Source organism: Podarcis vaucheri (assembly GCF_965113315.1).
Source record: "Podarcis vaucheri genome assembly, chromosome: 6".
Lineage (NCBI taxonomy): Eukaryota > Metazoa > Chordata > Lepidosauria > Squamata > Lacertidae > Podarcis > Podarcis vaucheri.
The window spans coordinates 95,517,413-95,542,507 of record NC_138764.1 but is presented as its reverse complement, the minus strand read 5'-3'; the positions used below and the strand labels follow the sequence as shown (position 1 = coordinate 95,542,507).

Genomic DNA, 25,095 nt, shown 5'->3' with positions numbered 1-25,095 from the left:
AAGGCAATAAACAACTATTTTACTTTTAAAAGACAACTGAAGGCAGCCCTGTTTAGGGAAGTTTTTAATGTCTGACACTGTATTGTTTTTAATATTCGGTTGGAAGCCGCCCAGAGTGGCTGGGGAAACCCAGCCAGATGGGCGGGGTATAAATAATAAATTATTATTATTATATAAAACTACAACAACACCCCTCAACAATCTCTCAGCCCAGGAGTCTGTTCAGCAGCCACAGCTTTTGTAGCTGGAGTCAGTCCGGGCCCCACCCTCCCAGGCCAGGTGGTAAAAGGCCAGCGAGGCAGAGAGCCAAGATAGTCACAGGAAACTGTATTTCCTTCACAATAGCAAACACTGGGTGGTATTCAACTATGTTTTCCCTGGAGTAGCCCTCATCAAATCAATGGAATTAACTTTCCACTCATTATCTAGTGTTTTTGTTGCTGTTGAATGCTGCAATTTCCAGAAGACTGACCTAGCTCACCATCAGGGTTAGGGACCTCGTCCTCTCATACTCTCAAGCATCATGGATGCTGACAGTCCCAGCTGGCTTATTATTTCATACACACAGCCAGCCAAGTGATATAAAAGTTTGGCCAGATATGCCAAGGAGTTCAGCATCTCTTCCACACCAATGCTAAGAGAGAGAGAGATAAATAACTTCAAATCCAGCACCCAGGCAACTTTGCCACCACTATTCAATTTGACCATGTGGCTGCGTGGGACTTAAGGATCACACACCCAGGATCTGGAATTAGCAGCACAGATTGTGCCACTCCCCTCACTTTGGACCGCCCTTTTCTGTGCAACAAGCAAAGCACTAAAATATTCTGACTGAGGTTCGTGGGTCCCACTTTTCAGGTACATTGCTTTGACTCAGCTGCTATATTTGGCATGTTGTGTGTGGTCTGCAGATTCTTTCTCATTTGGAATCGCTTAGCAAACAATGTGATTATAGGTTGGGAAATGGCCCCCCATGATCTCTCTAGCTACACCCAAACCATACTACACGGGAGTGAAAGAAGGTCCCACTGACTAGATCATAACCCAGGAATTTTGCTAGAACACCAGAACTTGCCACACTGCATAACCCCCACATAAGCCAGACCTGGCATGCACCTTCCTCCTTTCAGAGATAACCTTGCTCAATTCCAGCATAACTCAAAGCATGTAGATGCCATTACAAACTCACATCAGGAGTGGGGGGTAAGAATATCAAAACACACAGAGCATACGATTAACTCAAGCTGCACCAGAAAAATATCCAGGAAGTCTTAAGTATTGAGAAGTTAGCCTATATCTTGTACCATCATCAGTGGAGGTGACAGAATACCAATACAGTGGTACCTCGGGTTACATACGCTTCAGGTTACAGACTCCGCTAACCCAGAAATAGTACCTCGGGTTAAGAACTTTGCTTCAGGATGAGAACAGAAATCGTGCAGTGGCAGCGGGAGGCCCCATTAGCTAAAGTGGTGCTTCAGGTTAAGAACAGTTTCAGGTTAAGAATGGACCTCCAGAATGAATTAAGTACGTAACCCGAGGTACCACTGTATAACCAACTTGACTACAAGACACTGTTGCATATGCACCAAGCATCCAGCCCCATAGTGTGGCTTTCCGGGTACTTTTAAAGACTCCTGTTTACCTGGTTCCAGGTAAGCTACCAAACAAAGGAGGTTTGCGACATCCCTGGGGAGGCACCATAGTCAGCTTCATGAGTCGAAACAATGTGTGGAAAGGATCTGGTAGCTGTTATTGCTACAGCATGCAGAAAATAGCTTGCATGGCAGCTGAACCCAAAGCAGCGTGTGTTGCAATCAGAAGGCAAGCATTAAACATCTCACACTTCAAAGCCTGGGCAATTTATTTGCATTTCCCCTCTCCCTTCCCCTCCCCCAACAGGGGCTTGGCATTGCTAATTAAGCTAAATCTTCAAGGCCAAAGATCTTCAAGAGGAGAGTTTAAGTCAGCCTGGATGAGTCAGCTGGTTCCAGGCCTGACAAAAGGGCACCACAGAAGGGACAATACTTAACTGCGGCTGAGCTTTGAAACACACACACAAGCCATTATTCGGTGAACATTAGATTCAGTCTTAGAAACACACTCTTTCTCTCTCTCTCTCTCTCTCTATAAGCTAGGCACCAAATGCGACGTGGGTGGTGCTGTGGGTTAAACCACAGAGCCTAGGACTTGCCGATCAGAAGTTTGGCGGTTCGAATCCCCGTGACGGGGTGAGATCCAGTTGCTTGGTCCCTGCTCCTGCCAACCTAGCAGTTTGAAAGCATGTCAAAGTGCAAGTAGATAAATAGGTACTGCTCCGGCGGGAAGGTAAATGGCATTTCCGTGCGCTGTTCTGGGAGTCGGCCATGACTGGACCTAATGGTCAGGGGTCCCTTTACCTTTTACTAGGCACCAAATGGCTCCTGAAATCCAGGTTACAGATGCCAAAACAGAATACTGAGTTTCCATTTGGGGGCCAGACAGCTCAAAAGTTGAATTTTTCCATACAACTTTTCGTTTCCAAAATTCATTCTGATTGTGCAGATAAAATATCATGGCTAGAATTCTGTGGGGTATGTTGCTAGTGTGTGAACACAATCCAGGTCCAAGGACTCCCAGGCCTGCAGCTCCAGATGGTGGAGCTGTCAGGCACCATCCCAGCATCCAGGCATCTTCACTTGGTCTCAAGTGGCTGAGAGCCAGGTAAGAAATGCACCTGGTGCCTGGAAAATTTGGAATGCTGATTAGAATGGTCTGCAGCAGGGGTCAGCAAACTCTTTCAGCAGGGGGCCAGTCCACTGTCCCTCAGACCTTGTAAGGGCCAGACTATATTTTGAAGAAGAAGAAAATGAATGAATTCCTATAAACCAGAAATGCATTTTAAATAAAAGCACACATTCTACTCATGTAAAAACACGCTGATTCGCCGACCTCCGTGGGCCAGATTTAGAAGGTGATTGGGCCGTATCCAGCCCTTGGGTCTTAGGTTGCCTACCCATGGTCTGGAGAGATAAAGACATCTCCAGGCATGGCCTTCAGAGTCATCTAAGCGGTAACCATATAAGAGGGAAAAGACAAACATAGGAACCTGCCTTCTGTAGTGGATGAAAATGGTATTCTTCAACCTTGAGTTGCCAGATGTTGCAGGACTGAAACTCTCACCTTTCCCTGTTCATGGGCTAAACTGCCTGGGGATGATGGGAATTTCAGTCCAACACCATGTGGAGACCCACCAGCTATGGACACATTGTTCCCAGATGGTTTTCCATGAGTAAGTGTAGCCTTCAGGCTGAGAAACATCCCTCATCCCTGTTCTCTGGCTAAGAAATGCTAACCAATGAGCAAACTAGTCAAAGTGACTTTCTTAAAGCTGCATGGGGGAAATGGGGAGACAAGAGCCACCAAGGTTTTTAAACAGTTAATAGCATAAAACAGGTGCTGGCAAACACAATGAGACAGCATAATTAAATACCACCTTCCACTCTCAATTGCTCAACCTCCCTTCTCGGAGCTCTTGAGAGAACCACAAGTGACAGCTGCTAATCATGTTATTTAATGCGCGGAAGGCAGGTGTTCAGGAATTACAGCGATGTGATCTGGGTACAAACCCAAACCGAAAAGACGAAGAAGCATCGCTAGGCACCGTGCTTCGGTCTAAATACAGGAGTCAGCCTGAAATTAATTCTCACTTATATTTCACAACCCGGGTTTATTTTTTTTAAAAAAACTTCTTTTTTTACCACTTAAACCAGGAAGAGCCACAAATTCCCTCTCGCCTTTGCCAAATTTCAATCCCCACTGTAAAGTCAGTGTATGACCATTCCAAGTCCCTGACCTCCACGTTTCTCTTGCATCACCAATATTACCAGGCGCTTTTGCCCAACCTTTCATCGACCGCATTTTCCCTTTCTCTTCGCTTCCCAGCCAGCACCCTCCCTAGCCTGCGGCAGGCTGTTCTCACCAGTTTAAGTTAACATTAATAATTAAACAAAGCAGAGAAAGAGATACCAGCGAAGTAATTGTCCTCTGCTACAATGCAGAATTTCTCACACACACACACACTCACATGTCTGTTCAATGTTAGCCTAAAGAAAACAGCTTTAACCATCTTATTTCATACATTTCCATGCACCAGTGATCATGAGCATAAGTTTATTATCCTGCTAAACAACAAAAAAAAGAAGACGACGTGCTATATCGAGGGAACGAACAAATAACGGAGCAATAATAAAAGAAACACAAGGCAAAAAAATAGCAACACAGAACGCCAATAGTTCTGCAAATCAGTTTCAGCTAAGTACGTCCACATTAAGACGTGGCCTGTGCCGTGGTTTGCAACCTGCTGGATTTGCTACCCTATTGGGGAAAACTATTTGAAGCCTAATTAGCATGGAATTTGGGGAGAATGCAAACACTGGTTTTTTTATTTTATTTCAGTGAGACATAAAGCAAAATGCCATGGCATTTCCTCCATCCATTCATCATAAACAAGTTAATTACTGTGTAACAAATGGGTGCCTGCTGGATTCCCAATGTTTTGGAGGATGTTAAGAGAGCTGAGTCAGGCAAAGAAGATGAACCACAAAGTAGTAGTTAATAGCTTATGGCGTACTTATAATAAAACAATGACTCTGTGAAAGCTTTTGTTGTCAAATTAAGGCTAAGCCATTTCCATTGGAATAACTCAATTACAAAGTAGTCATTATCTGTTTAACTGAATTCCAACCAGGAAGCCTGGGCTTTTCCCCCCTTTCTAATCTAGATGCAATGGAAGGAGGAGTCATGCCAGTCCAGGGACCTGAAGAATGACACACAGCTGAGCACTGGAATGCTGATTCAGTTCCAACACACACACACACACACACACACACACACACACACACACACACACACACACCAAACAAGAGAACCTCAACAATGAGTCACATCTGCTTTATTATCAGAAGTTCCAAGCATGTGATTTAGATCTCCTTTCTAGAAGGAGGCACAAGCAATTGTCAAGACAATGGCAAACCATTTAAACGCAGCACATCTTTGAAACTAAGGAAATTGTTCCTACAGTGACGGCCACCGATTTGGATGCCTTAAAATAATAATAATGAAGTTTTCACAATACAATAAAAGAAACAAGCTAATCGGCAGGAAATAAAGAGAAGAAAGAACCAGAAAAAGAAACTATGAGATCCTCCCTCATAGCTTAACTTCCATCCCCTATGTAGGAAGATGTGTCCTCCCAGATCTCACCTGGGCTCACCCCTCTTCTCACAGCCTCTCACCCTGTGATATCTGTGGGATATATTATTACTAGAGCAGTCAAGTACAACCTTTTCCTGTTGCCTAGAATGGACACACAGAGGAATGTGGCTCCAGACAGGGGGGACTTCCTGTCATACCTTCTCTGGAGCTTCCTCCGCCTCCTGTGTGTGACCAGGTAGATGGGCGTGACCCTAGCTGACCAGATAAAAGGGCTGGCCACACAACCATCTTTATCTTCGACTCCTGCTCTCTTATTCTTGGACTCTTGCTCTCCTGGCTCTTAAACAGTGCATAGCTCAACCTTCACATAGGATGGAGCTGACAAGCACAAGTCTGAGATGTAGCCCAGACTTCACTGTAACCACAAGATAAAGCCTGCCTTCGGATTACTGCTGTGAACTGAATGTGAGTAAAACTTTATTCGTACTTTTGAATAAGACTGTGTTGTGTTATTATTTTAAGAGGGAAATAAAGGGGAAACTTACCAGGAACAATCCAGACGAGACAAATCAGACTGGATTGCTTAATTAAAGGATTCTAACGAATCATCAGCTTGCTTCCAATAAGTTGCAACGGGAACGTGCTCTGCTGTTTACTCACAAGCATGAGTGAGGAGGGAAAATAACAAAACAATATATCCTCTCCTACCTTCCTTAACATTCCCACAATATCTCCCCTTAAGCCACATCTCACACGAAAGCCAAACTATCTTTCCCCTTCAGTTGTATACATTTCTTACAATTTGGATGGGTTTTAGAAGAGAATTGGACAACTTCACTTGGGGTGGGGATATCAATGGCTACTAAGCCTGATGGATATTGTCCTACCTTTGGTGCCTGTTGCAGTATGCCTCTGAACACCAATTCCTGGAAAACGCAGGAGGACAGAATGCTCTTGTGCTCAAGTCCTGCTTCCTGGTTTCCTGGCTTCCATGAGAACAGGATGTTGGGCTACTGCACTGTTAGAAACTCAAGATATATAAGCTAAGCGCCAAAAGGCACCTTGAATCTAGGTTGTGGTCACCACAACGGAATGTCTATTCACTGGGGGGTTGGACTAAATGTCCCTCCAACACTCCAATTCTATGGTTCTGTGATCTCAACTACATTGCATGACTGTAGCTTGCTCTTACAACAATTCACTTGTCCCAGTATGCAAGGAGGCGAAAAACACAGAATTGGAAATGGAATTAACCATGGAGTAAAGCAGAAGTTTTTAACCTGGGGTCACCAACCTGGCACCCAGAAATCTCCATGTAGTTACACTTGGACCAGTAGCAAAATGGGCCTGGCTAATTTTGAACACCAATTATTCTCATGTTCTTAAATACACACACCAGTTCAGTTTGTCTGTTTTTATTGGGCCAAAGTGAAGTATTCCTCTCCTTGTCTTAACAGCTCAGCACATCAGAACACAACTTCCTCCTTGCTGCGCTGATGGTGGCAACGAGATGAGTACCTACTGCAATTGCATTTCTTCATTCTGCCTCTTTCCTTGGGGTTCTAAAACAAGGGTAGCTAACATGTGTCCCTCCATATGTTGCTGGACTACAGCTTGGCTGGGGGTTATGGGAGCTCAAGTCCAACAACAGATGGAGGGCTAAAAGGTTAGCCACCATCCAACAGAGCTACCTTCCTTCCATTGAGTTATCCCAATCTTTTGAGCCCAAGATAAATATCAGAGGTCATGCAGCCATTACACTCCCCTCAGAGACTGGCATCCCAGTGTTATGTTTTCTAACTCCTTCAGGCAGATCACAAAGAACCTGCTCATCACACAGCAATGTCCTCCATCCCTGCCCCTCCTTATCTATGAAGTCAGCACAATTTCTGCAGAGAGTTCCACTAAGTGGTGCGGGCAGGGAGCTGGGAGGTATTGACAGCCACCTACTGGGAAGCAGTATGCCTCTAAATACCAGTTGTTAGGAATCACAGGTGGGAAGAGTGCTAGTGTGCTCAATAGCCTGTTTGCAGCCTTCCCAGGGACATCTGGTTGGCCACTGTGAGAACAAAGCACTGGTGTAGATGAGCCTTTGGCCTCATCCAGCATCACTTATGCTCTCAGGAGGAGGATGGAAAAGCTACCGTATTTTTTGCTCTGTAAGACTCACTTTTTCCCTCCTAAAAAGTAAGGGGAAATGTGTGTGCATCTTATGGAGCGAATGCAGGCTGCACAGCTATCCCAGAAGCCAGAACAGCAAGAGGAATTGGTGCTTTCACTGCGCATCGATCCCTCTTGCTGTTCTGGCTTCTGAGATTCAGAATATTTTTTTTTGTTTTGTTTTCCTCCTCCAAAAACTAGGTGTGTCTTGTGGTCTGGTGCGTCTTATAGAGCGAAAAATACGGTAGTCTTCCGATACTAGAAACCCATGGACTTATGTTTAAAAGAAACAAGGCAAACCATGGTTGCTGATGCTGGCTTACTTCACAAAACCATGGAAAGGTCTAACCAGGTACAGACCATAGTTTAGTTGAAATGCAAGCAAAACTTTCTGATCGTCACCTCCCAGCCACATAGGAAAAACAGAGGGAATGTCACACGGATGGAAAGAAAAAGAAATGCATTTATACGAAGTGTCAGGAAATAAAATGAAATGTATCCTTGGATAATTAACTCAATTCATAAGCAAGGAAGAGTATGTGTATGTGGGGGGAGAGTATTTTTAAAGTAACAGATTTATCCCAGTTGTTATACAAATTAGAGATATTTGTTTCACAATGATAAACAGCAACATGTATTTCAGCATACGAATTCCAAAAGGTGCAAAACAGATTTCTCGTCTATTGGCAAACAAAACAATTACTTTTTAAAGATAGATCACAAGGAGTTCCATTGATAAAATTGCTACTCTATTCCCACTAGCAGAATATGTTCCATAAGCAAACAATGAGGATAGTCCAGTCAGAGTTCTCCAAGGTCAAGACCTTCTGAAATGAATGGGACTACCTGGCAAGGGCATAGTAACCACTCTTCAGTGGAGCTTGTTACTGGCTGCTGCAGCGACATTTCGACATTACTTTAAGCTTCAGCCAGCAACAGAGTCGTTCTGAAGGAAAGGCCAAAAGAACCATGGATCTCAAATGCATCAGATCCAAGCACTGCGTTTGTAGCTGAAAGCTTCAAATATGACCAACAGGATTTTCACAAAGTGAGAGAATTCATACTATGGAGAACGAGGACAGCCCATATTATCAAACTGCTTTGGATGTCTACGTGCACCAAGAAACTCTGGACTCTTGAGAAATTTCCTTCTGCTATCTAGTCTTATGTTAGCTTATTGGCAAGTTGTTCTTTTCTTTTTCTTGGCCATCCTCTGTAGAAGAGCTGGCTCTTTCACAGCTCAAGCTAATTTTAATGGGACTTGCCTGGGTATCTTCCCACTGGATTGTGTCCATTCTCATTATTGCACCATTTATTATATCATGCTCAGATATATTGCTCATCTTGCTCTGATTCGTTTCCCTCCCCCCTTGCATGTGCAGTACGACATTTATGTTGCAGATCTTGTGATTCTTTCTATTCGATATAAGTGACGCCACTTAGAATCATCAAATTGTAGATATATCATTATATATCCTATTCAATATAAGAGGGACTTCCAGTTCTCTGCTGCATCACCATCTCCCCCCAAAAGTTGTGTGTGGGTATTTTTTTCTGGTTGGCTTCTGCTTTTGAAGGTATTAGGTGCTTCTGCAAACCGCAGGGTTCCTGCAAGCAGGACAATACTTTCTGCTGGTATCTCAATGGCGCCACTCTGGATGCAAACCTGGTGACCTGCCCAACCTCAGCTTGCTATCCAAAGTGTTAGTCATCTGCTTATTCGCCATTTATCAAGGCTCGTGTGTAAGCTCTATGTTAGCTCTGAAATGCTAGAAAATATCCAAAAGGAAGAAACACAGCCAAGACCACGAGGTGTGGCCTGTCCATAGGATGCTTCATCCTGTTGTTGAATTCAAGAAGCATGGGGCATGATACATCTGTGTCCTGATTGGGCCACTGGACCACTTTGCCTTTGAAACAGAGGAAGATTCTCTAACAAAACCATGCTGTCTTAAGGACAACTGGCAACTGCTTGCTCCTAGTGTCACAGAATGCCTTCTCTGAAATCAGGCTACAAGAGAGATGAAGCAGTTAAGTGGCACAACAGTGTTTGAAAAACATCCTGAAAGAGACCCACAAAGACCCTCTCTGCTTGCTTTTGCTTAGGCACAAAGTTAAAGCATGTTTTCCAATGTTTGCTTGTTTTTCAAATAAAGATGCTAGTTTTTTCTTTTTGTTTTTTGCTTGCTTGCTTGCTTAGCTGTTTCAAGTATTTCAATGATTTTTGATTTCTTCCTTGGGATGCCAGCAAGAAGATTTTTTTGTAATAAATAGCTAGCTTGCCCTCTGACAAAATAAAATAAAAAAATCCCCTTTAAAAATAAATCTCCCCAGAAACCACTTCTCTTGATATGAATTCAGACAGAAATCACTGGAACTTTTCATTGGCTGAATGAAATTTGAATACATTTAACATATTCCATTAAAGCATCCTGGGGCAAAAACTCAGAGTGGGAAATGGCCATGAAAGTAAAAGCCCTGCTCAATAATACCATAGAGAAATGCACAAGATCCTCAGCATCTGATGAAGTAAGTTCATGAAAGTTTAGGATACCACAAGAGGGTCGATTTTGTGGCAGCAGACTAGCATGGTTGCTGCTCTGGAAACAGACCCTCTGAAGACTCATAATCTACTCCCAGCATCAACTCAAGGGAGTTTCAACATGATCAGGAGAAACAATCATTGATGGAAATTGCTCATTCACAGGAAGTGCTTAAATGGCTTATTGTGATATAATTTTCTATTTATTTAAAGATCACAATCAGCTGATGTTATAATTACATGGCAGCTTCTCTGCAGCCTCAGCTGGCACTGCCTTTGAACTGCCTTCCCCAGACCTTCTGTTCCATCTCTATTGTCCAGCCAGCAACAACACAACACAATGCATCAAACACCCAATTGTCATAAATCCCCTTCCAAAAGAACAGGCCAATTACATTGTCTGCAAAGATGAAGAGGCAAGATAAACATTAGGAAAAACACTGTCAGTCAGAGAAAGATAGCAAAACAAGGGGAAGAAGCAGCCTGGGAGCAAATGCATACAAACCACAATGATCCCATTGGATCATGGATACAATGTTAACTCAAAGTATGTGCGAAGCCACTTGTCTGGTTACCTGCTGCAAAGAAGACCCACTTCACCTGAACTGAGCAAGGAACACTTTACGATTTGGAAGATTTAGCTCAATGGTGTAGCAAGTGCTTTGCATACAGACAGACCCAAATCCAGACTAGTCTCCATTTAAAGAGAGCAGAATAAGACCCTGGCCTGAGAGTGGGCTAGATCAGGGATGGAGAACCTGTGGCTATCTAGATATTTGACTTAGAACTCCCTTCATCAATGGCTATGCTGCCTGGGGCTAAGGGCGGATGGAATCCACCAACTTCTGGTGAGATACAGAATCCCTATTCCTGAGCTAGAGAGGCTAATCATCTAAGCTTACAGTCCCCATCTCACTTTACAATTATAGAATTGTGGAGATGGAAGGGACAAGGGGGTCATCTAGTAACTCCCTGCAATGCAGGAATCTTTTGCTCAAGGTGGGGCTCAAACCGTTAACCCTGAGATTAAAAGTCTCCTGCTCTACCAACTGAGCTATCTCCTGGAAGTAAGCCCCACTGAATCCAATTGGACACCTAAGCAGACATGGCAATAGCCATAGCCTAAGTCAGTATAGGACAGCTTCATGTGTTATTCCTTCCCCACACACCTTTCATGTTGTCAGTCAGTCAATGATCAACCTGCAGGCAGGTGGTGGACAACTGGAAGAAGAAGAGAAGAAGAAGAGTTTGGATTTGATATCCCGCTTTATCACTACCTGAAGGAGTCTCAAAGCGGCTAACATTCTCCTTTCCCTTCCTCCCCCACAACAAACACTCTGTGAGGTGAGTGAGGCTGAGAGACTTCAGAGAAGTGTGACTGGCCCAAGGTCACCCAGCAGATGCATGTGGAGGAGCGGAGACGCGAACCAGGTTCCCCAGATTACGTGTCTACCGCTCTTAACCACTACACCACACTGGAATAGCCACCAGGCCAACTGAGAAGCTCCCTTCTGCTGCTGCCTCTGATCGTCCAAACCCAGCATTAATTCATCCTCCGGAGTGCTTGGATCGAGTCAGTTAAATCCGAAACAGCTCAAATTAAAATGGACTTCTGAACGTAAGGCAAAGGCACAAAACGGACTGAAAGCCCAGGGTGTAATAAAAGGGTTATAAGACTGAAGTGGCAAAGGTGCACACTCAGCTGCAAATTATGGTCAAGCAATAAAGAAGTTCAGAACTCATATACCTTTCTAAAGGAGTCAGCAGCAGATGCATTGTGCAGCCAACATCTGCTGTATCCTTGGATGAAGGCCCATATTCCTCTCCCACTTCACCTCCAGCCTGAGGAAATGAAGCCTTTCACAGCCCATGGCCTTCCTCCATTCCTTTCTGAGCTCCCAGTAGGGTTAGAATCCAACACTTGAGGAAATACTGGGCTTTAGACTGCTTATTGTCCACATAACCGGCAAAACACTGACTCGTCCCTTTCTGCCAGTGTCAAGTCAAACAGGAATTGTGTGGACTGGGGGGACGCTTCTGGCAAAAATGGTTGTCCGTTCGTGTGGCCCTCCCTTGCTCTCCAGCCAACTTTGCTTGCCCTCAGTGGCATCAGATTTGATTGGCTATGTAGCTATGCATCATCATCCCATCCCAGTAATGGTACCTGACTAGTCGGGAAGCAGGAGAAAGAGTAGCCAGGAGACAAAGAATTGGGGAGGGTGTAGTAGCAGCAGCAGCTAGATACTAGCTACTCAAGGAAATAATGGATCAAGAAGGTTTCAGCAATGCACCATCTCCCAAGCCTAGCCAACCTCATAGGGGGGTTGTAAAATGAGAAGAGAGGGAACCATGTGTGTCACTTTAAACCCCTTGGAGGAAATGTGGGATCACAGCTGTCAACTTTTTCCCTTTTCTTGCGAGGAATCCTATTCGGAATAAGGGAATTTCCCTTTTAGAAAGGGAAACAGCTATGTGTGGGATATAAATGTAATAATAGTTAAAATTAAGTGGTGGCAGGATATTTGGGGAGGGGGCAATGCCCCAAAATAATCAACTCAGTATTAACTGCTACATTTAATAATTAAAATGGTAGAAATAAAAAAAACCAGAAAGTATTTTGCAATGTATAGCTGCACTTGTTAGCATACGGCATCTCAGTAATCCTAGCCTGGAGAAACTTCCAGGTCCTTAAATAAAATTGCACATACCTAAGATTTTGAGCTGTTTTCTCAGGTTCACATAGGATGTTTCCTCACGATATTATTTATATTTCTCAGAATATAATTACTCCTCTGAGATAGGATTTTTAAAAAATGACTCATGACTTACCAGACAGTCCTCTTACAATACAGCCATGCCAGTTTCTAGAGCAAGACGCGCGCACACACACACACGCACACACACACACACACACACACACACACACACACACACACAAAGCAATGCATGTAACACTGTACAACCATAATCAGTCTCCTCTTTCTGGACACGAAAGACAGGAGGAATGAAATCTTTGCAAAAAATAAAAGGGTTTGGAAGCAGAAAGAAACCATTCAGGACAGCGTTCTTGGGTTTCAGTGTGCCATTTTGCTGTCTCATTACAACAGACCCTCAAGGAAACAAAAACAGCCCATCGCAAATTGAGCTTCGTTGGCCTCCTTTGCTAAAGTGTTTGCCATCTCTTGCTTACTCCAAAACTCACTTTTCTTCCTTCAGCAACATCTCCCTGCCATATCAGATTGGCACTGCAGAAGCGGCAGCGTGACATCTACAGCGCCTATTAGCAATTAGGAAGGGAAGTACAGAGAAGTGTTCCAGTTTGGCTTTTAAGATTCTCACAGGACTCAACTAAAGGCTGCATTTCCTGTGCCACACAAATAGGAAAGTTTAATTATTGTAATAACTTTAAAAGGCAGAGGCAGGGGAAGGGGACAAAAAGGAAAAGGAACAATGCTCACAAATAAGCTATTTTCCTTCGGATTATGAAGCTGTTTTAAGAGTTTCTCATCACACACACACACACACACACACACACAAACACCCCAGTTATAATCCTGCAATTACTGTAAAGCTAATTGGTACTTTCTCACTGGCTGTGTTTTCATGTTGTCAGTGGGACAGTAATGAACATGAATGCCACATTTGAGAACAGAATGTCTGTGGGCTTGTTTACCACATAATCCAACAACAATGTCTGCTTTATCAAGCATTGCAAGCAAAGGATGGTTTAAGGATCTTCACATCTCAAATGCAAGGATGCTCTGTACAGAGGTGTGCATACCCACAATATTTAAAAATATATATGACACAGGTACTTCTGCCAACAGCAGGCAGAGGTTAAAAAACAAACCAAATCCATGAAGTAAGGGCTGGTGTGCCACACTACTCTGACATCCTTTCACTCAAGCCACACAATATGCAACAGAAGAATGTGGTCTTCGTCTCACCAATGCACAAGTCCACAATTCACCATTCATTTTGCTGATGAAACATTTGAGTCTGGGGTCCCTGCTTTTCACATCTGTCAGCTGTTTCCTCTCCACTGGGACAAGTGTTCCTTAACCTATCCCACTGCATTCCCAGTTTGTACTTCCTACCTTTGAGTAACTTCTGCCCTTCCATGATGTTTTGGGAAACCAGCGCTGTGTAATCATCTTCCGAGAAGCCTGGCTTGCAAGTGGGTCTGACTGTAAGATCCCCATTGGGCGCCTGCAGAGTCCAAAACAAGAGCAACAGAACACTGTGAATTGTATTGTTGTTTCTAGTGGGAATCTCCAGGGTTGGGGGGGGGAGGTTTCACAGCCCGTGCGCAAGTGTCTGCAAACAGGCAAGTCTGAGCAACAGAAACAGCGTTCATCAAGTCTCACACTGATAACATGTTTCAAGCCGGGTGGGGGAAATGAAACACCAGTCAGAAAATAGCAGTAGCCTTTTGCTGGAGAGATGACTTTGGGGGGGGGGGATATTATTCAGCAAGGTTGCTGGGAATGGTGGATGCTTGAGTGATGCACACAGCAATAAATCTCCCCCAGTTGGATTACAGGCACCCTCACATCTCAGATCAATACAAATCAAGCCGTGGCTGGCAAGCCTGAGGACTCGCATGCCAGAAGCACACCCCCCCCCCAGGTTTAAGAAACCCATCTGATCACCATCTTTGGCCCTAGTCATTGGACAATCGGGATCTGGAGAGTTACTGTTAAAGCTACAGCAGGATGCTGTTAAGTCTGCATATATACCCAGCCTGTACCTCCCTTAACAAATCAATGCAGAACTGCTGAGCAATCACCACCTGGCAGGCAGGCGGAGGGAGAGAGAGGAAGCGAGTGTACACATGCAAGCATCCCTAGCTGGAACGCAAAGCAAAATCCTGAAAGGTTCACAGGGTAACCCAGAGAAACAGAAATACGCACAGTCCCTCTCCCTGTCCCTGACCACCCCCAGCGAGGCAATTTAGGAGCATCACCTAGACACCCTAACCTGCAGGCTACATCCATAGCTTATGCCATGTAACTTCCTCCCTTTAGGGACAGAGATTTGTTTCCAGCTGCACACTGGAGCGAATCGTCGTAGAAAAAGGCTAGTTTCAAGCCCAAGCCTTGGAGGGGAGAATCAATTTTCCTTGTGCCTAGGCTTTCCAGATCTATGTGCTCAATCAGACTCCAGCCAATATGCAGGCACAGAAGCTGAATGGCTTGTTAGCTGGTGATTTGTAAACAAATTCCTATATAGCAAATGAGGTTGGGAAGGTGGTGGTGGTGGGGTGTCACCCCTGTTTTTCTACTACCCCAGGCAAGATTTTTCTAGGGACTCTCCCAAACAGATTAAAGGTACATGCTGATGACAAAACCAAGTGGTCTAAACCCTATAGAGAGTGGGGGGGGGAGCAAGCCAGGCCAACCCCATGATCACTGGAAAAATTAGGCGCTTTGAGGACTTAATATGGAGCAGAAAGAAGCAGGCTAAGCTGAGGTGGCTTTTTAAATAACAGTGGACTGAAAGAAAGCCACACGGCATGTGGATGAGAGAGGGAGAGAAGGGGCGAAGAGAACAGAGAGTCTGTCTCCTGGCTTGCAGAGGAGCTTACTAAGCAAAAAGTAAGCCAATGTAATATCGGCGAGAAATCACGCTTGGGAGAGAAATGCCAGCTACCGTCTCTGGAAAGTGCATGAGAGGGACTCGGCTGTGCACTCCGGCAGTCTCCTGGCAAGATCTACAATTCAGAAGCATTTCAGAGTCTGACAGTAGATAATAGGCTTTGGATTTCCAATCACCCAGTTATTACAATGGCCCTAACAGTGGGGCCACTGCAGCAGAGAGTCGGTGGTAGGGTTACACAGCCAAGCCTTACAAAGCGGCTTTCCCTTGATGGGTTTTTAATTAGGACACTATTCTCTCTCTCCCCACCCCCAATCAAGTTCTCTCTCTCTCTCTCCAAGCTTACAAATAAAGTGCCTCAATTTGTCTTGGGAAAGGAGGTCCCAAACAAGAGCCATTATTGGGGTGCCATTTGCCAGGAAGCTCTCCTGTCCAAGCAATGAATGGCACACTGCTGTAGGCAGATTTATGCAGGAGAACTTCCCAACAGATCGTGTCCATTGTCAGTCAGATCTCCAGTACTGGAAATGTGCTTAATGATAATAAGACTCTAGAGGGCTTTCCATATCAGCCTGGAAAGGAAGAGAAATTGCAATCTGATCAATTTTAACTCAAAAATGGTTTTGAGAATCAGGCTGACTTGGCAGCCGTGGGTGTCCTTCTGAAATCATCTTAAAATTTAGAAAGAGACAAAATATAGGAATAATCAAAAAGCAGAAAGGGAGCATGGCACCTAATATCCCTCCCACAGCAAAAGTATTTCAGCATTATGCATCCCTATCCTTTCGTTTTAAAAGGCTCCGTGGCAGACCGCATGGTAAATATTCCCTTAAAATACATACAGCACACCAGGATATTTGGAAGCAAGTTAGAGCTGCCAACCCAGATTCTGAGCTGCGTTAATACACATTTGCAGTCAAGTAAAAGTCTGTTATTCCCCTAAAAGCTATTAAAGCAAGTTTCTCTAGGGAATACCTATTTTGGGGGAAAGGGGGGGGACTTCCCAATTTTTATGTTATGAGTAGTTTTATCAGGTGCATAGCAGGACTCCCTGCACAGATCCGTATTAGCCACAGCCATGGGTGTGTCGGGTTGAAAGATGCACAATTTCTGCTCTTTAAAAAATGCTATTAAAAAGCATTTTTAATAGGAGAGGTGAGGCTCAAGAGTCCCACACCCACACAAACACCCTTAAGCCGGTCTCGATTTGCCTGGGTCCTCCGAGTGCTCCAGTTCTCTCTACAGCGTCTGTTGATAAACCGCAACACCCAAGACTTCAGCCACGCCACGTGGGTTAAGCACACGAGGGCAAGATGCATTCTGAAGTTCTGGGAGGATCCTAACAAAGCAAAGCTTTTTTAAAAATAATAACCGATCTCTAATATGCAGATATAATTATATGCTCCTTTCAGCGGTGCTGGCTTTCTTTCTTTTTTTCCCCGTTTGGATCTCATCGCCAGCTAAAAACAACTTGGGATGCTCTATCCGCGCGGTTGTCTACCAGCCCAGGTCTCTATCCCCGGCTACGGCAAAGAGACACATTTCCGCCCGTTAAGTCGCTTTGCATTTAGCAAAACGACCATCCAGCTTTCCCTAGCACTACCGCCGCCGCCCCCCTCCTTTGCTCAATCCTTCCTCCTCCTCCTCCTCCTCTGGATTTTCGTCTGCCAGTTGTCTATGAATTGATAGAGGGGAGAAAGTGGAGGGGAGGGGGGGCTCAGCGGGGAGACACACACAGGCTAACATTGTTGCACATACTCTGCAAAAAAACAAAAAAAGGAAAAGGGAGAGCGCTTAGCCGGCGGGGCGTGTGTATGTGTGTGTGTGTGTGTGTAAGTGCTGTACGGTGGAGCTTTTGCAGGAGCTCTTCCTCTACCCCCCCCCCCGCTACACACACACATTCACGAGAAACCTCTATTGCACAAGGCATCTGGAGAAGGGGGGGGCGCTCAAGCCGCATGCAGAAATAAAGGGGAACCCCTTTCCCCAACACATACATAAGCAGAGCTATAACCCAGCCATCTCCAAGCGTGCAGTTAATGATGTGCGGAAAGAGAGAGGAATTGCAAGGAAAGCGGTACTCTCGTGGCTCCTTCCAGGCGAGCTTCCAAGCCCCGGAACCCAGCACGGTCCCCTTCCCACCCCCCACCCCTCCTCCTCCTCCTCGTCGTCTCCCTCCGGCAGCGCCCCATCCCTCTCCAGGCGGGAGCTGCTGCTGCTGCTGCAACTTACCCGGGCCGAGCCCCCGCAGCAAAAGAACAAGAGAAGTAGCATCCTCGAGCCCAGGGGCATCTCCGCGGATCCCGAGCCGGGCTCGTCCGCCGCCTCCTGCCGCCGCTTTCACCGCGCTCAGCCCGGGCAGGGCAACCCCCAGCGCGCGACCTGCCTGCTCCGCCCGGCGCTGCCTGCTTATCCCGCGGCGCCTCCGAGCCGCCAACTCTTCGCAGCCGCCGTCGCCGCTGCTGCTTCTCCTCTTCCTCCGCCTGCCTTGCCGCGCTCAATTCCTCGCCGCCGCTCTGAACTGCAGGTGAAGCGCTCTCGGTGCTGCTCGAGCGAGTCCCCGCCTCCAAGCCCGGCCCATACGGCGCGGAGGGGCAGGCGGGCGCCCTTAAAGGAGCAGCCGCGGCTGCAGCAGCAACAGCCAGAAGGGGAGCGCGCGCGCTTGCCGGCTGGCCATCCCAGCGCGCACACACAAAAAAAGGCTCGGGAGGGAATCCTGCGCTCTCCGGGACGGGCTTACTCGGGAGTCAGCAGAGGTTGGGTGCTGATTCCCAGGATCCACTTAGTAAGGACTTGCCCCAGCTCCAACTCTCCCGCTGGCGCAGGCAGAAGGAAGTTCCGCGGGTCTTACTCCCGAGGAAGCGCCTGCGGGGTTGCAAGGGGCATCATTCGAAGGCGCGCTTCCTCGAGGTTCTTGCACGGTTGTGTTTTTGCCGACGATCGGGCCCCGCGGCTGCAAGAGGTTTATTCGGAAGTAGGGCCCGCGGAGTTCAGGCAGGGCTTGCTCCGAAGTAAGCGTGCGCTGCATTAATCGAGCCCGGAGCCCGTTAAGCAGTACTGGGTTGCTTTACCCAGCGATAGCTCGGCCTGCATTTGTCTCCTATAGGGAGGTGCGCAAACGGGACATTGAGGCTGCTGCTATCCTGTGCGCGCGAGTGGTACCCGTTGAATTCAATGGCACTTGCTTCTGAGTAGACATGTGAGCTGCAATGCTATGCACACCTGCTTGGAAGTGGTCCCCTTCAAACCAATGACCATTGTGATTGCACATCTGTAGGGTTGTGCTGTGGTTTGGTTTCCTTTTTAAAATAAAATAAAAAAACAACGCTTTGCACACTTGCTTGAAAAGGAGCCCATTGAAGTAAACATGGATAAGATCAGGTTGCATGAAAATTTAATAGACTGGATGTATTATGCATGTTTACTCAGAAGAGAGCCTCTCTCTGAGTTTGGTGGAATTTACTCCCAAGTAAGTTTTGCATCCAAACTAAACTCTCTCTCCAGGGCCCCTAGAAAAGCAAAATAAATGTTTTTATCATCTTATAGTTAGTAGGTTTTAATGATTTTATTGTACACAACAATAACTCATATTTTTTATGAGTTGGTGGGGTTTTTAAAATATTCTTCTAAATAAAATAAACTAGGTTTAAATAAACTAGGTTTAATTAAATGCACAAATTGTCATCTCATCTGTCCTCCCAGTTGAACGACGTGGCCCAGGGAGAGAGGGAAAAATAGTGGAAGTGAACAGCTGGCTTCGCAAATGGTGTAAACAGGAACGGTTTGGATTCTTAGATCACGGACTACAGTTTCTTGAAGATGGACTTCTGGCAAGCGATGGGCTGCACCTCACAACGTTTGGGAGGAATGTTTTTGCCAAAAATCACAGAAACCTCATCAGGAGGGCTTTAAACTGACTAATTTGGGGGAGGGAGACAGTGCTCCTGAAGGTAGGAGCCTATCAATTGATAAAGATGGTCATCCAAATGTCATAGACCAAATGGAGCAAACAGCACGCAGACCTAGTGGTGGGAGGAAAAAATCCTTAAATAAGAGACACGGGGGAATGATTAATGGACTTCAATGTCTGTACACTAATGCGCAAAGCATGGGAAATAAACAAGATGAGCTTGAGCTCTTGGTACAGCAAACTAAATATGACATAATAGGCATCACTGAAACCTGGTGGGATAAGTCCCACGATTGGAATGTAAGAATGGAGGGATACAATCTATTTCAGAGAAACAGACCAGACAAGAAAGGAGGAGGAGTGGAGTTATATGTCAGGGATGTGTATACCTGTGAAGAGATCCAAGATTTAGAACCTCAAAGCCAAAGTAAGAGCATTTGGGTTAAAATTAAGGGAGAGAAGAATAACAGAGACCTCATTGTGGGAGTTTACTATAGATCCCCAAGCCAAACGGAGGACATAGATGATGCCTTCCTGGAACACATGGCCAAGCATGCAAAAGGAAGGGAGATAGTAGTAATGGGGGACTTCAATTACCCGGATATTTGTTGGACGTCAAACTCAGCCAAGAGCATAAGGTCAAACAGATTCCTCACTGGCCTTGCAGACAACTTCATTGTCCAGAAAGTGGGAGAAGCAACAAGAGGAACAGCCATTTTAGATCTGGTCCTAACCAATGTTGATGACCTGGTTAGTGGGGTAAAAGTGGAAGGATCATTAGGCGTGAGTGATCATGCTCTTCTGAAGTTTACTATACAGCGGAAAGTAGCAGCCAAGCATGCTAGGACTCAATTTCTTGACTTTAAGAAAGCCGACTTCATAAAACTTAGGGAAGTGCTGGGTGAGATCCCATGGACAGCAATACTAAAAAGAAAGGGAGTTCATGATGGCTGGGAGTTTGTTAAGAGGGAGATAGTAAAAGCACAACATTAGGCAATACCAATGAGACGGAAACATGGAAGGTGCCTAAAGAAGCCAGGGTGGCTATCTAAAGAACTTTTAACTGAGTTAAGATTAAAAAAGGATGTGTACAAAAAATGGAAAAGGGGGGAAACCACCAAAGAGGAATTCAAACAAATAGCCAGCACGTGTAGACACAAAGTCAGAAAAGCTAAAGCACAGAATGAACTCAGGCTTGCTAGAGAGGTTAAAAGCAACAAAAAAGGCTTTTATGGGTATGTCCGTAGCAAAAGGAAGAACAAAGAAACAGTGGGGTCACTCAGAGGAGAAGATGGTGAAATGCAAACAGGGGACACAGAAAGGGCTGAACTCCTCAATGCCTTCTTTGCCTCAGTCTTCTCCGATAAAGAAAACAATGCCCGACCTGAAGAATTTGGAGCAAATGATTCAGCAAAGGAAACACAGCCCAGAATAACTAAGGAGATAGTACAAGAATACTTGGCTAGTTTAGATGTATTCAAGTCTCCAGGGCCAGATGAACTGCATCCAAGAGTATTAAAAGAACTGGCAGATGTGATCTCAGAACCACTGGCAGTCATCTTTGAGAATTCCTGGAGAACAGGCGAAATCCCGGCAGACTGGAGGAGGGCAAATGTTGTCCCTATTTTCAAAAAGGGGAAAAGAGAGGACCCAAATAATTACCGCCCAGTCAGTCTGACATCAATACCAGGGAAGATTCTGGAGCAGATCATTAAGCAAACAGTCTGTGAGCACCTAGAAAGGAATGCTGTGATCACCAATAGTCAGCATGGATTTCTGAAAAATAAGTCATGTCAGACTAACCTGATCTCGTTTTTTGACAGAATTACAAGCCTGGTAGATGAAGGGAACACAGTGGATGTAGCCTACCTTGATTTCAGCAAGGCATTTGACAAGGTGCCCCATGATATTCTTGTAAGGAAGCTGGTAGAATGCGGTCTTGACTATGCTACCACTCAGTGGATTTGTAACTGGCTGACTGACTGAACCCAAAGAGTGTTCATCAATGGTTCCTCTTCATCCTGGAGAAGAGTGACTAGTGGGGTGCCACAGGGTTCTGTCTTGGGCCTGGTCTTATTCAACATCTTTATCAACGGCTTGGATAATGGACTCAAGGGCATCCTGATCAAATTTGCAGATGACACCAAACTGGGAGGGGTAGCTAACACCCCAGAGGACAGGATCACACTTCAAAACGACCTTGACAGATTAGAGAACTGGGCCAAAACAAACAAGATGAACTTTAACAGGGAGAAATGTAAAGTATTGCACTTGGGCAAAAAAAATGAGAGGCACAAATACAAGATGGGGGACACCTGGCTTGAGAGCAGTACATGTGAAAAGGATCTAGGAGTCTTGGTTGACCACAAACTTGACATGAGCCAACAGTGTGACGCGGCAGCTAAAAAAGCCAATGCAATTCTGGGCTGCATCAATAGGAGTATAGCATCTAGATCAAGGGAAGTAATAGTGCCACTGTATTCTGCTCTGGTCAGACCTCACCTGGAGTACTGTGTCCAGTTCTGGGCACCACAGTTCAAGAAGGACACTGACAAAGTGGAACGTGTCCAGAGGAGGGCAACCAAAATGGTCAAAGGCCTGGAAACGATGCCTTATGAGGAACGGCTAAGGGAGCTGGGCATGTTTAGCCTGGAGAAGAGGAGGTTAAGGGGTGATATGATAGCCATGTTCAAATATATAAAAGGATGTCACATAGAGGAGGCAGAAAGGTTGTTTTCTGCTGCTCCAGAGAAGCGGACACGGAGCAATGGATCCAAACTACAAGAAAGAAGATTCCACCTAAACATTAGGAAGAACTTCCTGACAGTAAGAGCTGTTCGACAGTGGAATTTGCTGCCAAGGAGTGTGGTGGAGTCTCCTACTTTGGAGGTCTTTAAGCAGAGGCTTGACAACCATATGTCAGGAGTGCTCTGATGGTGTTTCCTGCTTGGCAGGGGGTTGTACTCGATGGCCCTTGTGGTCTATTCCAACTCTATGATTCTAGGTTAGATATTGTAATGACTAAATGATTATAGGATTGTACTCTAACCCAAAACAAGTTTATTGAGAGATAATATCCCATCAAGTTCTTCTTTTTACCTCTTGTAAGAATGAAAAGAAAAGTGTCTTGCCTGGGATCAAATTCTGCTTAAGGTTGCAAGCCTAGCCTTGCCTATTAGAAGCAAGTTATACTGAATTCACTGGGAACTACTCCTGAGTATGTGGAGTAAGGTCTGCAGGCTTAGTCATGGTCAATCTAGTAGAGTAATAGATTTAAGTATATATTTTGTTTGGACTTTCCTTTTTTTTAAACCAGGCTTCCTCAACCTTGGCCCTCCAGATGTTTTTTGACCTACAACTCCCATGATCCCTAGCTAGCAGGACCAGTGGTCAGGGATGATGGGAACTGTAGTTTCAAAACATCCAGAGGGTCAAGGTTGAGGAAGCCTGTTTTAGACTTCAATACAGCAAATCTAGCTTCCCTGCCCACCCCGTACCCCCCCAACCCAGGGTAGCCAGATGGAAAGGGGGACTCCTGTACCTTTAATAGTTGTTTGGCAGAGGGGCATTGTTTTCAGCAGGTGAAGCTTATATGACAAGCCACAGCTGCTGACATTTCTTCTTCTACACAACTATTAACAGCTACAACTAGGGACGCGGGTGGCGCTGTGGGTTAAACCACAGAGCCTAGGACTTGCCAATCAGAAGGTCGGCGGTTCAAATCCCCATGATGGGGTGAGCTCTTGTTGCTCAGTCCCAGCTCCTGCCAACCTAGCAGTTCGAAAGCACGTCAAAGTGCAAGTAGATAAATAGGTACCGCTCCGCCGGGAAGGTAAACGGCGTTTCCGTGCACTGCTCTGGCTCACCAGAAGCGGCTTAGTCATGCTGGCCACATGACCCGGAAGCTGTATGGCAGCTCCCTCAGCCAGTAAAGCGAGATGAGCGCCGCAACCCCAGAGTCATCCGCGACTGGACCTAATGGTTTACCCTTTAAGCTACAACTGCTGAAATTCCTTCTCAGTTAGTCAAAGTCATGTATGTTGCACCTTTGGAATCCCTTCTTGTACTGTATCCCTAAAGGTGCCAAAGCCCTGCCCTCTTTGGCATCTGGTTATCCTACCCACAAGCCTCTTGGCTCAGTTCCTGTAGATCCTCATGCAACAGTTATGATGGACAAAAATCCAATGGCACAAAACATATGAGGAAAAATACACCAATTCAAAAAATTAAAAAACATCACTATTTCTTTCCCAGGTATGGCTTGTTGCATCTCTAATTTGTTTCTCAGAAATGTTAGATTTGGAGCGTGGAAGCTCCTGCCGCTACAATGGGCCGATTGGCACATGTCAGCTCATTGCAGCCTTAAACAATACTCCACCTGTGGGAAACTGCAGCGATGGATCAAAACACCCCTGGCAGTACCATCATAGAGAATGTTTTTATTTTCCCCTAGTGGCAACAGCTTACATGCATGACATGGAAGAGAGTACACATGTGGCATGTTCAGCAGCATCTTCGTGGCAACATGGACGCATGATGATGTCGCGAAGCTTTGCAACATGCAGAACGTGCAATTTTGGGCTTGCTGGATATTTCAGGGACAGTTATTAGTGTACCTAAAGGGGCACTGACTTTGGAGTATAGTAACAGCCTTAGCCTAGGGCTAATTCATCTGTGAACATGGACGCAAGTGACGTCTCATTATCTGGATAGTCAACATAGCCTCATGGGAAGGGGACACTGGTAGTGGCAAAGGGTCGCAGCTTCAATCTTTGGCATCTCCATTTAAAATATATCAGATCATAGAATTGGAAGGGACCCTGAAGATCCTTTAGCTCAGTCTTTCTCAACCTGTGGGTCCCCAGATGTTGTTGAACTACAACTCCCATCACCCCTAGCTAGCAAGGCCAGAGCTCAGGGATGATGGGAGTTGTAGTCCAACAACATCTGGGGACCCACAGGTTGAGAAACGCTACAACCCCCTGCAATTCAGGACTATGCAGCTGTCCAGGGCCGTCTTTACCCAGGGGTACAAGGGATGCGGGGCACCAGGGCGCCGAATTCTGGGGGGGGTGCCAGGCACCCACCAATGAAGCTGCCTAACTATCTACCTGTTATGAAATAATAAATAGTTTTGATCAAGCTAGGAAAACAAAATACATATATACCTAGATATTACCAAAATGTATACCGACTGATTCACTAAATGACTTTTGTCTTTGTGCGCTCATTTACCAAAGATGCACCGTGCCAGCGGCGGCGCTTGTCCTTCACAATGGCGGCACTTGTCATTCTCAACGACGGTGCTTGTCATTCTCACCGGCTCCGTGCACACGAAACTAACTCTTACATCATAATAAAAGTTAATTTGGAGGCTAAACTAAATTTGGGGGCGCTGGGCAGATCTTTGCACCCCGGCGGTGCATATGCTAAAGACTGTGTGGCGTGCTGTCCCATACAGGGATCGAACCTGCAACCTTGGTGCTTTAGCACCACAGTCTCACCAACTGAGCTATCCTGCTGGCAGGTTTCCCATAGGCATCTGGCTGGCCACTATAAAAACAGGATGCTGGAGTAGATGCTGGACCACTGACCTGACCATTCTTGGCTGTCTCTTTGCGCAGACTCAGGTCCTTCCACAGCCATTGCCCTCCATGAACCTGTTGGTTTCTGCTCTCTTCACTGTGCA

At 45.6% G+C, this 25,095-nt stretch overlaps 1 protein-coding gene across 6 annotated transcripts in view; it reads right to left on the bottom strand.

Moving 5' to 3' along the window:
• The window catches only part of CDH4 (cadherin 4), an 819,766-nt gene extending 801,743 nt beyond the window's left edge, over positions 1–18,023 (bottom strand). For 4 of the 6 annotated variants that reach the window (XM_082225902.1, XM_082225903.1, XM_082225904.1 and 1 more), the window contains exons 1-2: positions 17,729–18,022; positions 13,996–14,107 (exon numbers count right to left, since the gene is read on the bottom strand). In XM_082225902.1, coding sequence (XP_082082028.1) covers positions 13,996–14,107; positions 17,729–17,788 — 172 coding nt within the window. In that variant the 5' untranslated portion in view covers positions 17,789–18,022. Of the gene's footprint in view, positions 1–13,995; positions 14,108–17,728 lie in introns of all 6 variants that reach the window. The other 2 variants (XM_082225899.1, XM_082225900.1) reach the window with 1 other exon arrangement.
• Positions 18,024–25,095: the final 7,072 nt, after the last annotated feature.